Genomic DNA, 12,938 nt, shown 5'->3' with positions numbered 1-12,938 from the left:
TCCCAACACCGCCAAGAATAATCTGTGTGGCCTTGGGCAAGTCACATAATTTCTCTAATAGCCAGCTCTACTAGATAAATAAGAGGGAAAATCAAACCTTTCTTATAACATGGCCATGAGGATCCCACAGTGGTAGCCACCATACAAGTCTTGGCTGAATAAATGAGATCCTACTACTGGTACCAAGAGTGCACACAGGCTGTGTGTCCACTGACACAGAGCTCCCTAAGGGCCTGGTGACCACAAACGAGGCCTCAACTCAAAGGCAGTAGATCTTTGAAAGGAACAGTGTTAAGGCTGGGATTGTCCTTCCACGGTGCGGCACAAAGAAACTATTAGTCAACTGCACGGATAAAGCCTAGAAACCCAGCCATCTGTCTCCTCGGGTTCGGACACTCTCGTCTGCCCGTTTCCTATCTGCATCCTTCTCCCTGGGGAGGGAGGAGCATTGCAGGTTAGGTGGCTTTGGCTTTTGAACAAGTAGGGATGGGTTTCGATTCTCGTCATCTAGTGGCTGTGTGAGTTTGGGGAGGTCAGTTTCACAGAGCACACTCAAGTTTCCTCCTCGATAAACAATCATATCCACTTTGCATCTGCTCCTAGGGCCCGATGAGCTAAGGATACAAGATTGTGCACATAAGGGTTGATTCTGGACAGTGACCATGATAAGGGTTAAAGAGAGAGCCCTGTTCTTCCTCTCAGCAGAAAGCCAAGACAGGACTGTGATCCTGTTTGTTTTACCCCAGGGAACTGATACCAAGGAACAGCATCCTCTGCCCAAATGGTGGCTGTCCCCCACACATGAGCTAGAGCTGGCAAAGAGTGACTGCTCCCACTGCAAGTTCTGGGAATTCGTGTGGTTGGCTCCGCAGACCTCTGGAGGCCTTCCGGAGGCTGGTGGCCTCCACATGGACCTACACACCAGCAATGTCTGAACTCCAGTCCCTGGGATTGGTTTATAGCATCAGGCACCTGTCTTTCTTTGTGGGAAATGAGATTTTCTCCAGTTGGCGGGGAGTGTCATTTTCTGCTTCTAGTACATTCCGTGTGAACGAGGCTTCCTCATCTCCCCATTTATACCCATCATCTCAAAGTAATTAGCACCTTCTTTCGTTCTTAGAAGTGACCCAGTTTGGAGGACAAATTTTATGGTCACCAGCTATGCCCATAAAAATGTAAGTGAAAGCAAGGTGGCCGGGCTTGATTCAAGTGCCAGGACAAATTAAAAAAAAAAAAAGCTTTAGGGAATTAAAAATTGATTTTTAACACCGAGGAACTGGCATGACCAGCTGATTTTCAACTTGGCTCAAGTAGCTGGTAATGATTAATTCAAAGTATATCTGCTCACTTGGGCCTCTATAGGGAAGGAAGAGAAGTGTGTGTGTGTGTGTGTGTGTGTGTGTGTGTGTGTGTGTGTGTGTGCATGTACAGGAGAAGGCAAGAGGCAGTGGGTGCTGCTTATAAATATTTCTCCAGCAGCTCTTGGTTGGGGAGATCACCAAGAAGTGAAGTGGAGAGAGAAGCACAGTCATCCTCGTGCCTTCAGGGACTGGCCCCAGCACATCACCAAAGAACTTGGACTTGCATGTGTTTTGAATGCTTTTGGGTGCTGACTTTTCACAGTGCGCATGGATTACTTCTGTAATAGTGAATGCTGATCCTCGCTCTCTGTTTCTACACACAGATGTAGATTTATCCACAACTGTGTGAGAATCAGTCCTAGCTGAAGTTTTCCCATTTCTGCTCGCAGGCTCAGGTTCACCTCCACCTGAGCAGGTAACACAGGCCACTGCAAAATCAGGGATGTGTGACTGGCAGGACCAGGGGACCCATGATGTCCGTTTTTCTACTGATTCCCACGATTTGCACACGCGGTGCCATAAAACCCCAGACTTCAGTGGTGAGAACAGAAGCTGAATGGAGAGTTTGGAAATGGCTTGAGGGTTAGAGGGTAAAGTGAGACCTAACCTCAGGCAAGGAGAGAAAAGGAAGGCTGACGTTCAAGCTGCCTTCTGAGCTCACCCTGTGGGGTGTCTCTGCAGCTTCCTACAGGAGCGAGGGGAGGGAGCGGGAGAAACAGTCAGTACTTTCCTTTATTGAGTGCTGCTTTCCCTGGTCACATGGCAAGGCCATACCAACAGCCCGGCGCAGGGCAGGGGCGTCCACTCGTGTGTTCTCATCAGTGTAAACACAACATTAATACTGAAGAGTAAAGAAAACGGGTAAAAAGTCCAGTGTCTCCTCCGTCTGTGGAGCGGTGAAGGTGCCTGCCCCCCTGGACAGGTCCCCAGGGGACACTCAGGTGGCCACCTCCTCCCCTCCACAGGGAAGTGGGCAAGAACAGAGGAACCCCAGCTCCATCCTTTCCCTGGGGGCCTCCCCCAGGGTCACACGAGTGTTCAGCATCGGGCACCCGGGAATGCCTCGAGTTCTTCTGCAGGCCTGAGAGGGTTGTCCCTTCTGTGTGCACCGAAACAGCTCCTTCAAAGCCTTTTCCTCGTGACCCAGCCGCTGCCCATGGGAAACGTGACCGCACACCAGGAGCTGTGTCTCTGCAGTCCCCGTCGCAGCCCTGGGTCCTGGAGAGGGGCCTGGGGTGAGGAGCGCCAGCTGCCCAGGTCTGGATGGTTGCTGGAGATTCCTGTCCTCCTCATGGGGCCACTGCTGACAGGGGACGCTGGTTGAGGCAGTTGACTCTCCTTGAGAGCCTGAGAGGACCAGATTTTCTAGTTTGGATTCCCGGACCAAAAATAAACTTAATCCCCCAAACTAAAGCAAATCAAAAGAAAACAGGAGTGACTTTGAGGATAAAGAATCGACCAGCCCAACTCCAGGTCCCTCTGTATCCGGTGTCCCCACGGGGTTCTTCCCAATGGCTAGTTCCCATCCTTGGTCAGCCCTCCCCTTGGGTGCCGAACTCCGCTGCAGGGTGAGGAAGGTCTCCTCTGAAGGACCAGACGACGTGCTCCTATTTCCCGGGATGAGTAAACCCCAGCACTGTAACTCCCCACCTCCAGCTACCAGGGGACCCATGACTATTAAAAAGCCATAAGAATATCTGGAAGCCCTGTCTCGGTTTGTGGCTTTGTGGTAAGATGATAACCCCTTCCTCGCTCTCCCCTCTAGGTCCCTTCTTGAGGAGACTTGTGTCGCCAGGCCTGGGAATTCTACGCCCTGGGAATGCCAAACTCTCTGCAGCTGGCTGCGTCCCTGTCAAGAACTCTGCAGCGAGAGCAGCCCGGCAGGGCCAAAGGGACAAAGAAAAATGAAACCCCAAATGCTCAATTTCGACTTTGAAGGCTGGGCCCCAAACAGCCAGTCGCTCGTCCCCTGTGGCATGTCTCTCCCTAGCGGTGGCCTCTCGGTGCTAGCTGTTGTTCTCGGCCGTGAGATATTTCAGGGCGGCAAAGCCATAGCGGCGGGACATGTCCTGCTGAAACTCTTCCTTCAGGGTTTTGAGACAGATGCGGTATTGCTTGTTGGAACGGAACTTGGTGATGTCGAAGCTGGGGGCGTGGGGCATGTGGATCATGTAGGCGTTGGGCAGCACGATGAACTCATATTCCTGGAGAGAAAGAGAAGGGCAGAGGGTGACGCCGAGTTCATCAACCACCTGGGGGACAGCAGGCGGCACGGGGACAGCCTGACCCCCGCAGGTACTTGACTGATCTGAGCCTTGGGCTGCTCAAAATCAAGGTGGAAGTAATAACATCTGCCTGGATGCACCACTGTAGGGACAGCGCTGAGCTGGCCCCCAGGCCCCTTAAAGGCCCTGACAGACGTGAGCGCACACCCACGTGGTAGCTCTAGGATGAGGCAGCATGGGACGGTCTCTTGTCCCAACGACTGACATCCACAGATAAGTTCAAAACGGGACAAAAAAAAAAAAAAAAAGAAGAAAATAAAAACAAACATTGCACAGGACTGAAGCTTTTCAAGGACAAAGCTGTCCCCGACTCCTCCTTCCTACGAGCCCTCGACCTGGCAGAACCCAGATAAAAATTCAGTCCAAAAATAAAAGGCCTGCCTCCGAAGAGCCAAAATTGGTGACACAAATTTAGGACACGTAACTCCCAGGGAACGCAGTGCGCCCTCCTTCTGCCTCTTACTCCTGATCCTGGTCATCTGTTTCCCCAGCTCAGAGCAGAGGAGGATAAACCCAGAGAGGTCAACTGGGGACAGGGGACAGCGCCCATCCCAGGTGGAACACGGAGGCAGCAACACTGACAGCCGAGCAAGGAAGGGGTGGGAGAAACCGCGAAGACAAAATGCGAGAACTCGCCCAGCCCGGCTGTGTCTGGGGCACAGGGACGGAGCGCCCCGAGAGGACCGATAGCCCCCTGGGTGCAGCGCTGTGACCTGTCGGGTGTGCCCCCATTAAGTCACGGAAAGGGTAAAATCGTGTCTGATGTGTTCCTGGCAAAGAAAGGAGAATGCCTAACACTGCTCTGCTAAGCTGCAGAAACAAAGTACCGCAAGATGAGCTTTCTTTGAACTGGTTCACCTCACGACCTGGCTGGACACTAGACCACCATTCTTTCTAGCAGCAGTTGAGGCTGACGCCACATTGCAGCCCGCGGGCAGCTCTGGGCTCCCACCAGGTGCTATGAAAACAGCTTTCTGTCGTGCAATATGGACGCTGTTCTAGCACCTTCTTCTGACATCAGCGGTTCTCAGGCCCAGTGGTTCTCGGTCACCTGGGACTGCTCTTAAACACAGTGGGACCATTGCGAAGTCCCTGTGGTGAAGCTCATGGAGGGCCAACACGCAGCATCCAATCTGTACTTTTTCCAAATCTGGGATGGTCTTGCTAAGGAATAGCTACCCTGTGCTTGAGCCGGAGGTGGCTGGGGAACTGCACAGAGAGAAAAGACCGGGGGCTGGGGCTTATTTTGCTTAGCATGATATTCTCCAGCTCCATCCATTTACCAGCGAATGCCATGATTTCATTCTTCTTTAAAACTGAGTAATATTCCATTGAATATATATACCACATTTTCTTTATCCATTCATCTATCGAAGGACACCTAGGTTGGTTACATAGTTTAGCTACTGTCAATTGAGCTGCTATATACACTGATGTGGCTGCCACTAAAAAAGTTTTAAAAAATATTTTTAAAAAGACTAAATGCTGCCTAAAAATCACCATTCTTTTAGGTGAGCCGTGCCTGTGGTGAGCTTAGTGCCAAGTACATTGAACCCTTAGGATGCTCTGTGTCCCTTCTGCGACTCAGAGGCTGAGTGCTGAGCAGTATCAGGAACCTGACTCTCGTACCAGGGTGGAAGAAAGCAATGGCTTGAGAACCACAGCCTGAGGACCAGCACTGCCAGGTTCCCACTCTGGGTCCTGAACACATCTTGTTCCCTCTTCAGACCCTGTTTTCTGTCCCCAGGTCACCCTTCAGCTGTGAGATCCAAGCCTCTGTCCCCAGCCCCAGACGCTGTTCTCACCTGCGCATCCAGTTCCATGATGTGAGCCACCTTGTTCCAGCCGAAGCCCACAAACCTCCGGTCATACTCGGGGCAGTCCTGACGCACCACCACGTATGGCTCGAAGTCAGCCTCCCACTCAACCCGGTAAGGCGTGGTGGCGGTCCGCCACTTGGCGAAGTTTGTGGGTGCATGGCCTTTTGTCCAGACGTGGTACCTGGGCACACAGAGGAAAGCCCTGAGTGAAGGGAAGGAAGAGGCCTTTCCAGAGCCGGCTGATTTGAGGGAAGAAGAGATACTAACAGGTGGGCTGCTGCGTCCTTGCAGAACCATGCTCACATCCTGACCCAGAGCCTGGAAAGGTGACCTACTTGGAAATAGGTTCTCTGCAGATATAGTCAAGTCAGGATGAGGTCAAGATTAGGGCCCACCCTAATCCAATGGCTGGTGTCTTTATAAGAAGAGGAAAATCTGGACTCAGGCACACTCTGGAACTCTACTATGGGAAGATGGAGGTAGAGATTAGACTGAGGGACCTGTCTGCAGATGAAGGGGTGTCAAGGACTGCCCACAACCACCGGAAGGAAGCAGAGAGAAGCAAGGAAGGGGTCTTCCCTAGAGCCTTTGGGAAAAGTATGAACCTGTAGATACTTTGACTTTGGTCTTTTGGCTTCCAGAATTGTGAGAAAACAAATTTCTGTTATGTGAAGCTACCTAGTTTTAAGGATTTTATCATAGCAGCCCCAGGAGACTGATACCATTGGTTGTCCACATCCTTCACTAATGAGATGTTCCCTGTGAAAAGGTTAGTGAGCTCCTGGAAGCTCTGTCATTTCTGTGGAACCAACTACAGGTTGATCTCGTTGACAACTGCAATTATTCCTACTGGTGACTCTCTGGGGCATAACCTTGGGGCATAACCTATGAGTAGGACACCACTCCTGTGATCATGTTATATTAGACAGCAAAAGGGAGTTTTGTAGACATAGTTAAGGTTATTAATTGAATGGCCCTGGATTAATTAAACAGGAGGTTGTGGAGGTGGTCTGACTGGATCACATGAACCTTCAGGTCTTAATGTAGAAGGAGGAGCCCTGCTGAGAGCAGAGGGTTCTATGGGGCCACAGGACAGGACTAGATTCCAGGAGCTGAGAGGGGTGACGGGCCAGCAGCTAGCAGAAGCACAGGAACCTCAGCCTGCAATCACAAGAGAAGGAATTGCACCAGCAGCCCCGGAGCTGGGAAGGGAAGCATGTGGGCTGGAGAACTGTGGCTTTGCCAACTCTCTGGGTCTGGACCAGACTCCATAGACAGTGAGGCCATAAATCTGAACTGTTTTAAGCTGCTATGTTTGTGGTGCTTTGTTCTACAGCATAGAAAATGAATATCACCATATAATAATGGCAAGAAGCTAGTATTTATTAACCTTATGTATTAGAACTTTTTTTAAAAAACATGCACATAGCGTGTGTGTGTGTGTGTGTGTGTGTGTGTGTATTTTTTTGTTTTTATTTTTGTTTTGTACCAGGAATCGAACCCAGGGGTGCTTAACCACTGAGACACATCCCTAGTACCCCCCCTTTTTTTCATTTTTAAAATTGAGACAGGTTCTTGATAAGTGCTTAAAGCCTCACTAAGTTGCTGAGGCTAGCCTTGAACTTGTGATCCTCCTCTACAGCTCTGAGCCACTGGGATTACAGGCATGTATCGCTGTACCTGGCCCATACAGATTTTTAATTCTTACAACTTACCCAATGTCAGGTTATAAATCGTACAGTGGTGGAGCTGGGATTCAAGCTCAGGACTCGCACTCTGACCCACTTTTGGAAAACCATCCTTGTATGTCACCATTCCCTATGCTCTCTGGACAATGGAAAAAGCACTCAATGGTTGCACTCAAATTGAATAATGGAGTGAACAAGCGAGGAACCTAAAACTTGTGGGGTACACAAGACGGGGTGTGGAGTGGGATAGGAACACTCCACACATAGCTCTGGCGTTGCAGGGGAGACGGAATGGAGGGTGGGAACCCAACAGAGGAGCTGCAGGAGAAAGGAACAGGAAGTGCTGGCTCTCATCTCCTTAGGGAAGGCTCTGTACAGGCTGAGGGTGGCAGGGTGTGCTCTAATGACAGAACGCGACTGCTCCCTTCATTTGCTCGTTCCTCACTGACACTGTACTGTCGTCCAACCCTCAGTGTGGCCGAATGAGCACTGACCAACAGGTGGGTTTTCATTAAGAAGTGCTGCTGGATGAGACAGGCAGGCTGGGGAAGGCAGGACCTTGACCCCCAGCCCATCACTGCAGCGATGTCCACCAAAACCAGTCACTTAACTGGAAAAAGGCTGAGTAACGCTACTTTAGTGGAGTGTGAAAAAGAATATTGTGACAGCTGTCAATCACAAGCCTCAGCCAAAAACTAGGCCCCCAAATAGCTGATTTTCTATTTGTTATTTTGTTGAACAGGTACTCTTGACACTTAGTGCCTTGGACAGAATCTGTCCAGCATGGGTGATGACCAGGAGCCTGTATTAGGTTCCAAACACAGCACAGTCGAGTCTTTGGGCCAAGGTTCAAATCCCACCTCTACCACTCAGGAGCTGAGGATCTTGCATAACAAAATACTTTAACTAGGCTTTGGTTTCTTCTTGTATCAGCTGGGGTAAACAACACCTATCTTGTTGAATTTCCAAGAAGTTTAAATGAGATGATGGGAAGAACTTGGCAGAGAGCTGGCCAGAGACATTCAAAATATACTAGCTCCCTAAAGGCAGTTTAACAAAATGGTTTAGAATGCTGGTCGTGGGTGTGCATTCTGTCATTCAGCAGGTGTCCACAGGATAACTCCCCTGCACCTTTGTTGCCTCGTCTTGGTAAACAAGGAAATCATAATCCCTGGTGATCAAGTGAATTAATTCACATAAAGTACAAAGGGCAGTGTCTGATGCGTGGTGATTCCTTGAAAACTGAGAACATTCTCATTATTTCTCCTCGTTCGCCTCCTGAATAGGATGTCAGTCCACAGTGGTCTCGCTGTCTGTGTTATCAGTGTACTGATGAACGTTTTGTTTGTTCTCCATCTTTCGAATCTAAATTCTGGGCTTATTACAATACACAAAAGAGAGAGAAGGGAAGGGCAGGGATGGGTCAGTTCCCTTCGTCTGGCTGAGCAGAGAGAAGCTGCTCAGTCTGGAACGCTGACCGCGTGCTGAAAGGCTGGGCCGCACAGGATGCAGGGACGTTGCAATTAACCTGCCATTGAAGCAAGCCACAGCTTGAAAACTGCCCCCAGGAACCTGCTGTCAGTCCAACAGACACTGGACTTCAGGGCATGGCTGAGACGGAGACCAGCCACATCAGGTAGCCTCCAGAACAGGGCTCAGATGGCTGTTTCCCGGCTGCACCTCACAGGACGCTGTTGAGGTTCTGAAGCTCAGGTACACGTCAGAGACACGGGGAAGGTCGGTTCCAGTTCCAGGGTTTCTGATTCTGGACTTCTGGCTGGAGCTCGAGACTCTGCATTTCTAACAAGGACCCAGGCGATGAGATGCTACTTTCCCAGGGTCCTTGCTCCGAGAGCCACACCCCAAGAGGACGTGGGGGGGGGGTGCCCAGGTGTGGCCGGGAGTTGCTTTCAGCTGCTCAGAGGCTTAAGTGTTCGTTACTTGGAGAGCAGGTGACAAAAGCAATCTCTCGGAGGGAAGGTCTGTAATTTAGCACTTGGCATGGTGGCTTGCAAGCTGTTAGCGGGAGCAGTAATCACGGACACAGCAGGCGGGACCCCAGCTCTCACGCCCACGGACATGGCTGTGAAATGATTTCTCAAATCACCTGGGGTTGGAGATGGAAGGAAGAACATCTTGGAAACTTGCCAGGTGTTCAGCCACCAGGTTATGGCAACTGCAGGGGACTCAGATGAAGGCTTGGTCTCGAATTTCCAGGAGTAGGTTTTTACTCTGCAGCTTCAAACGTGGCTTCGTGTGAGCAGTCAGGACTCAGCAGCCCGGTGCTGGGTCAGTGAAGAGCACAGGTTCAGTGGTCCCTCAGGCCGGGCTGAATCCTGGCTCTGACATTTCCTGGATGCTTTTCAATGGGCAAATTATTTGACCTCTCAGAACCTCAGGGTCTATTTGTTTCTTTCCGGTATCCACCTCGGGTTTGTTCTGAGGATTAAATGGGCTGATCACAGATCCCGGTTCATGCAAAGCACTCAACAAATGGCAGTTGGTATTATTTCTGGAAAGCAGTGGTTTGGGAGGAATTAGCTCTTCTGGGTTGTTTTCCAGAATTCTGGATGGAGGACAAAGGATGGGGTGCAGTCCTGGCACCTCCAGGGCCTCTCCATGCTCCATAAAACGTACAAAACTGGTAATTTCTAAACTGCTGAATGGACATCCTACTTGATGGAGTTATTTTCACAAAACAGTTGGAGGAAAGCTTTAGAAACTTCTAGAAGCTGTATGAGATGAAAACCTAAGTTGCTATGACTACAGTCTTTGCAGGACAATTCAGACTGCCTAGAGCTGTATGCTTTTGAACTCCAAGGAAGTGTTGACCATTCCTACATTGTTTCGAGGATTCACTTTAACAGAAAGCAGGCTGAAGCACAGCTCTCCTCTGACTGCTCAATCAAGAGACCCAGCAGGACTCCTACTCCCCTGTCCCCCACTGTCACACATCATGCTGCCCGGGCCTGTGCTCCGGAGCCAGAACCCATTTGCACCTGTGCAGTTGCCGAGTCTCCTGGGGCCTTCTGGATGTGAAGCAGGGTAGCGCCCTGCCAGGTCCCTGCAGGACGCAGGTCCTAGGAAATGAGGGTTTTGTTTGCATCTGTCACTTGGGCAGCAGGAAAGTCAGCTCCTGAAGGGGGTCTGTGCAACTCTGGTGTCACCTCGGTGACTTTAAGTTGAAGTAACTACTGCTCGTCGCAGTCCCAAAGGGCTTAGAAAACAGACCACTCACACCAAAAAGAAAAAGGGAACACCCAGGCTGCTCACAGAATGAAACTGTTCACCCAGGGAGGGAATGCCCCAAGGAGAATTCAGGTCAGGAGACGGAGAAGGGGTCTGAGATCAGTTTAGAAAAACATGAAAAGAAGCATGACCGGCCTTCTGACCTAAACATGCCCGTCCACCTAGACACACACCTGTCGTCATGGACAATGCAAACCATGTGCATTGGCCAGGGTGGGGGGTTGCAAGGACACTGGCTTTATTTTTGCCTTCCAATGGACCCATGCATATTACCCCCACCAACTTCTGGGTCAACAGCCTTGGTGTCTGGGTTTCCCAGGAGAAAAGTCCTTTAGGCACCCCAGAGGACAGCAGTGAGGGCCACTTACCTGAATGTGAAGAGGGTCCCCATGTCCAGCATTGATAGCAACTCTGCTTTCGACTTGGGGAAAGACAGCCGGTAGCGCAGTGTCTCAAACGCGGGGACAATCATTGCTTTCTTGGTATTGGCGAGGTCAAGCTGGATGACAGACTTCCTGGAAAGAGGGGGTGGGCAGAGAAAGAGCGGGTGTCTGTGATTCCAGGCCAAAGTCCTTCCCTTGTGAGGGTTGGTAGTGAATGGCCCAGAGAGGCTGAGCAGCTTCCCAGATGCTGCACAAGAGGAAGGCCTGGGACAGCCTCCTGCACACTTGCGGGGTGCTCCTTCCAGAGTCAGGAGCAGCAGAAGGGCTCACAGGACTTTCTACCCCTCTTCCCACTGGCCACCCAAGAGCAGGTGGCCACAAAGGTGGGGAGAGATTCACCAGCCTGTGACTTCTCAACCAGAAGAACAGTCTGGACCCTGAGTCTTGAAAGGAGCCAGACTTGTGCCCCGGACCCCGACTGTCCCTACACAGCCAGCACCCAGCCAGGCATGTCAGAGCTCTGGTCCGCCACGTGCCGGAGGAGAGTTCTGCAATCTCTCATTAGCTCCTGCCTCCACACCCAGCCTTCGGCTCTGCTCCCTGGAGACGCTCCTGACCTCTGGATTTGTCTGCTCTTCTCCAGCTCCTCGGCCACCCTTGGAAAGGGAACAGAAGCTCAGGGAGGGCCACCCGGCATGATGCTTTGAGTGAGCACAGACTGGATTTGAATCCTGGTAATGCCACTCAGTGAGTCTTGCCATTCTGGCCAAGTCATTTAGCTTTTCCCTACCTTGGGTTCCTCCAGAATGGTGGCAATAGTGTCTGCCTCCTGGAGGTCCTGTGAGCCAGGTGATGACACTGCTTGGCACACCTGGTGCAGGGCAGGCATGGAGACTGTCATTACTCCCTACCTTGATCTTTAGGATCTCTGTTGGCTATAAATGTGGTATGTCATTCCACTTTCCTGCTCAGACCACTGACTTCTGAGTCTCAATGCCTCATCACTGAGTTAATCACCAGAAGAGAGCAAGCAGCCTCCCTTGGGGAAATAATAAGTACTCGAAGACATTTTGAAAAATACTGGAAGAAGCACCCTCCCTCCCCATAGCCTATAAGAGCTTATTGCTGTGTTACTAAGGTCACGCCACTGAACAAAATTTTGAGCCTTTGTATGAGCAGGGACTAAGGCTGATCTGCAAGACTAGTCCTACTATCAGTAATTACGCTGCCCCAGTGCAGTGTGGCACAGAACAGAAACACAGATCAAGAAGGACATTGGCCAGGCTTGGTGTCAAGGAGCCATGAGGGGAAATGTGGACCAGGTCAGAATGTCTTCTGAAGCCACTCTGGGTTAAGGTTCTTACCAGCTCCCTTTGGAGAAGAGGTAGCTGGAGAGATGAACTGGAGGCTCATTTGGAACCCTTGGAATGTCATTTCTAGTTCATTTTTTATTCTTATGCTGAAGTCAACTCTACACCAGGTGATGTAGAGTCCTCGTGTTACTATTTCAGAGGAGATCTGTAAGGATGGCAGTGAGAGAGAATGGGGCTGAGCTATACTTAGCCAGTGTGAGGGCCAGAGGCGTGAGTCAGCCTGTCCTGGCCTGCTTTGTCTGTCTGAACAATGATGTCAGTTTTCAAACACTCACGATTCCCTCCTCCACCACGGGGCATCTAGGGTCAAGGCAGCATCTCTTTTATATCCAACTTATACTACATATGGCAGAGCTGTGGCCCTTTACCTGTTCCCTAGGAAATGTGGTCCTTATCTACTGAGTCCAGGTGGTAAGGATGAGACATGAGTCAAAAAAATTATATTCTTGGGTCAAGATGGCAAAGCCCCTGGGACCTCAGGGCATGGAAGAAAGTGTCCCTATATTGGTGGATGGTTGCTACTCATTTAGTAAATACTGAGCACCTACTATGTGCTTGGTCCTTAGAGATACAGGGTAACAAACAGCTGTCCTCAGCTGGGGTGGTGTTTGCATCTTGTCTAAATGACTTAATATGTTAAAAGCCTGAGGATAAGTATCTCTAAATTGGGGCACAAGATTGCATCTGCAGCTGGTGATTTTAAGATATGATGCAACGGAAATTGAGTTGGAGACTGAGAGGGCTGAATTATAAAGGGGTTCATTAAGGAAAAATATATG

The 12,938-nt window shown here is 50.4% G+C and overlaps 1 protein-coding gene across 1 annotated transcript in view; it reads right to left on the bottom strand.

The window, feature by feature from the left end:
• Window positions 1–2,092: 2,092 nt before the first annotated feature.
• LOC144249643 (xylosyl- and glucuronyltransferase LARGE1-like) overlaps window positions 2,093–12,938 on the bottom strand; it is a 255,934-nt gene continuing 245,088 nt past the window's right edge. The window contains exons 11-13 of the mRNA XM_077791753.1: window positions 10,772–10,918; window positions 5,452–5,647; window positions 2,093–3,565 (exon numbers count right to left, since the gene is read on the bottom strand). Coding sequence (XP_077647879.1) covers window positions 3,368–3,565; window positions 5,452–5,647; window positions 10,772–10,918 — 541 coding nt within the window. The 3' untranslated portion in view covers window positions 2,093–3,367. The remainder of the gene's footprint in view (window positions 3,566–5,451; window positions 5,648–10,771; window positions 10,919–12,938) is intronic.

Source organism: Urocitellus parryii, chromosome 12, assembly GCF_045843805.1.
Source record: "Urocitellus parryii isolate mUroPar1 chromosome 12, mUroPar1.hap1, whole genome shotgun sequence".
NCBI classification, from domain to species: Eukaryota; Metazoa; Chordata; class Mammalia; order Rodentia; family Sciuridae; genus Urocitellus; species Urocitellus parryii.
The sequence above is the reverse complement of the archived record's forward strand: the minus strand, read 5'-3'. Positions and strand labels throughout refer to the sequence as shown.